The sequence below is a fragment of the Pterocles gutturalis genome, unplaced genomic scaffold (genome assembly GCF_000699245.1).
Source record: "Pterocles gutturalis isolate BGI_N339 unplaced genomic scaffold, ASM69924v1 scaffold45810, whole genome shotgun sequence".
In the NCBI taxonomy this organism is placed as follows: domain Eukaryota; kingdom Metazoa; phylum Chordata; class Aves; order Pterocliformes; family Pteroclidae; genus Pterocles; species Pterocles gutturalis.
The window spans coordinates 4,545-8,020 of NW_010142465.1; the positions used below are offsets into that span (position 1 = coordinate 4,545).

The following is a 3,476-nucleotide window of genomic DNA, read 5'->3' on the forward strand; positions in this document are numbered from 1 at the left end:
TGCAGCACCTAACGTACGTTTGTGCTCAGCTGTGCTTCAGGAGCGAGCTGTCTGCTCCGGCTCACCCCTGCAGGGATGTTTCCTCCTTTCTTGCATCTTTTCCATCAATTCTGTTCTTCCCAAGGTTTTTTTTTTTGGTAGGCAGCCCGTGTCTGCAATGTCTGCCAAGGGAAAGCACGTTCTCCCGGAGCCGTGCAGAGCCCCGCGCTGCCCGTGCCCACCCGGCAGCATCTCCTGACCGCATCCCTCTGGCTCTTGCAGAGTTCGCCGTTTCGCTCGTGGAGAAGATGCAGGCTCAGGACATCCTGCGGAGCCTGCGGCTCCCTGAGTTCGATGACCTCAGCCAGTTTTTCCGCAACCTGCCGGCCACGGCGCTGGTGGGCATCGGTGCCTTCGCCGCCGTCGTCGCGTACTGGTTCGCCAGCCGGCCCAAGGCTGTGAAGCCGCCCTGCGACCTGCGGATGCAGTCGGAGGAAGTCGAGGTGAGGCTGGGGGAGAGGTTGGGTTCCACCCGCGGTTCACTTGGAAATGACCGTAGGGGATGCCAGGAGATGCTCTTGTTGGGTTTGAGGGCTCCCCACCCTCATCCTGAAACCAGTCACGTAATGTGCTATGATGCTTCAATCCTTAATTCATCTTTTTCTGTAAACTGGAAAAGTAGAATACAGCCCATTAATCTGTTCTCTACTATTTTCAGTGACATTTTGGTCTTGGCTTTGCTTAACTATCCATGGCCGAAAATTAGAGGAGCTGCCATTGCATGGGGGAAACCCCTGAAAGGCAAAGGCTGATAAGCTCAAATAGCTCAAATCAGTTGTCACTCCTTGTGTGTGCCTGTTACTGCTCCAGACTCAGTAATAATAGGAAAAGGTAGACCCAAATCCATGCTTAGAGTCTGAGGAGTTATTAATTTTCATGCTTGTGAGAAGTTTTAAAGTTTAATGTAGCTGCTCCATTTTAAAGAGCAGAAATATTTCTGAAATTAATATCTGAAAGTGTGATGAGTATTTTTAAAGCTTTTTGTGATGTTCCCTCTAAAACCATATTGTCTTTAAAAACTTTATTGTCTTTAATTCCAACAACTTTTTAAATGGGTGGGAGGAATCTACATTTTCCAAGACAATTTTCTCGTGTGGTCAGGGCTTTAGTGACACTTTGTTCTGGCTCACAGCGCAGTCCTGAGTCCATCCCTCTCGCCCCTTGCCTACTCCTAAAACACCCCAACTGAGCCCACCCTGGGGTCTGGAGTCTGGCCGGTGCTTTAGTCCTTTAGTCCTTTAGCCTTGGCGTTGGTCTGGGTGTCCTTGAGAAGGTGTCCGTGGTACCGGTCCTGGTGTCCTGTGGAGCCCAGAGCAGTTGCTTCACCAGCACATCCCCACTCCATCACTTGCAGATTTATAATTTCTCCTCAAATTTCCTTGGGAAATATCAACCATCACCTGTGGCAACGAGCCGGGTCAAGTGCTCCTCTCCGGGCAGGTGGTCCTCCATTCACTGGGGTGCTGGGGTGGATGAATCACCTCTCCTGTCCCCTTTGGGTGTTGGGGCAGGAACATGGTGGTGGATGCAGAGGTCTCTCCAGCACTTGGGTTCAGGATTTTCTCACCTCCCACCCATCAGGTGGTGCTGATGTCCATGTCACATCGTGTCACGTCATGTCACACAGGGCCTGGCCGGGGCACGCCGGTCGGTGATCGGGGACAGCCCACAGCTGCTGACGCACTACTACGATGACGCCAGGACCATGTATGAGGTCTTCAGGAGGGGATTCAGCATCTCTGGTGAGAGCATGGTGACCAGGAGTCCTGGGACCTGGGAGCAGAGGTGGGGAGAGGTGGAGGACCAGGTGATACAGAGACCCAAAGGGTGTAGGGGCCCATTCGGACTCAAAGGCGAAAGGAGCATGGGAGGCCACTGGAACATGGGGAGGCACGAAATTGTGGAAGTCAAGAGAGTGAGAGGCTGAAAGAAGCACAAATAGTGAAAAGGCTGAAAAAGTGTAGGAGGCACAGAGAGTGTAGAAAGTTAACTGTGTCCCAGCCGAAACCAGGACAGAGGGCAGAAGAGTTGAGGCCAAAAATGTGTGGGAGGACCAAGCAGAGGGGGAGGACCCATGACTGTTGAGGCCAAAGACTGGGAGGCATGAGCGTTGAGGCCCAAAGGGTGTGGAAGACCTGACAAATGTAGAGGCTGATAAAGGTGTGAGAGGCCAATGAAGTGTAGAGGCTGAAAAAGGAGGAGGCCCAGCAAGGGGCAGGGTGGGCACTGCTTTTGGGGGTTATTATTTTCAATGTGCATTATTTTGCCCTTAATGCTATTGAACTTTGCTGTGCAACCTCTTGGTACCACGAGATCTTTTTGCCACCACTGGCAGACAGCTTTACGTCCTGAATTTTGCAGCATCAGCAGAGCTCCTCCTACATTATTCATTTCCATTCATTTATGAATACATTAAACAGGACTGATCCGGGCACAGAACTGTGGAACCCAACGGAGCTCCTCCTTTGCTGCAAACGCTGATGCTTATTTCTGCTTGTTGCTGCCTTTTCATCAGTAACTCATCCAGCGTATCTCTTACTCCACAACAGGGCAGGGTGAGGGACTCTGCCAAAAGCTCTTAGGAAAGCTGAGTGCAGTGTATCACTCCATCGCCCTTAGCCCATGACTGATGGTATGGTCAAAGAGCTCTCCCACACTTGTGAGACATCATTTCCCATTCCAAAAAGCCACGATGACTCTTCCCTCCTCCATCATAACTATTTCTGTGTCCGCTGCTTACGATGTCCCACCTCGTTGAACACACCAATTTCATTGTCAGATGATTATTCTCAGTACCCCCAAAAGCCCCAGTGGAATTGCAAATATTCCACCCCACAGGGTGGGTGTAAAGAAATAACTCAATAGGTGCATGAAGGGATGGATCTTGTGCCAGTAAGCACAGTTAGCAAATTAATTAAACTTCTCAAATATTCCTCCTGTCACGTCGTGCTGTGTATTGTCTTACCCTCCTCCAGAGCAGGCTGTGCTAAAAATAGCAGCTTTCACTTTGAAGTGTTCAAATCAAAAGGCAGCGAAAGCAGTGGGAGGTGGTGTTTGGGATGCAAGCCCTCATCAGACGCTGATGCTCACGCTGGAAGTGGCTTTGAATGGGGGCAAACTGTGGCCCAGGGAGAACTGAAGGGACTGTTTGGGAGATCCCAGCAGCTGCTCTTCCATTAGCTGCTCTCATGTTAATTGGATAGGGCTTGCTGTGAGCTCTGCCAACCCCGATAACAACGGATTTACTCTTTGGGGGCTCCGCTGCATCCCCGCAGCGTGGTGCTGGGCAGCGTGTTAACTCCTGGCGCTGTCCCCCCATAACCCCGTCATCTCTGTTTGTGTCTTCCAGAGAACGGCCCCTGCCTGGGGTTCAGGAAGCCCAAGCAGCCCTACCAGTGGCTGACCTACAAGGAGGTGAGCTGGAAATGACCCCCCCC

General features: G+C 51.4%; 1 protein-coding gene across 1 annotated transcript; it reads left to right on the forward strand.

The window, feature by feature from the left end:
• The first annotated feature begins 199 nt into the window (after positions 1-199).
• LOC104469734 (long-chain-fatty-acid--CoA ligase 6-like) lies at positions 200-3,468 on the forward strand. The gene is made up of 3 exons (XM_010084362.1): positions 200-482; positions 1,667-1,781; positions 3,389-3,468. Exons 1-3 carry the CDS (start codon positions 288-290, stop codon positions 3,466-3,468), a joined length of 390 nt encoding a protein of 129 aa, XP_010082664.1. The 5' UTR covers positions 200-287.
• The last annotated feature ends 8 nt before the right edge of the window (positions 3,469-3,476 follow it).

Coding starts and splice junctions, on each gene's coding strand:
- LOC104469734 (XM_010084362.1), top strand. CDS start 288: ATGCAGGCTCAGGACATCCTGCGGAGCCTGCGGCTCCCTGAGTTCGAT. Junction 483..1,666: donor TGCAGTCGGAGGAAGTCGAG/GTGAGGCTGGGG, acceptor CATGTCACACAG/GGCCTGGCCGGGGCACGCCG. Junction 1,782..3,388: donor GAGGGGATTCAGCATCTCTG/GTGAGAGCATGG, acceptor TGTGTCTTCCAG/AGAACGGCCCCTGCCTGGGG.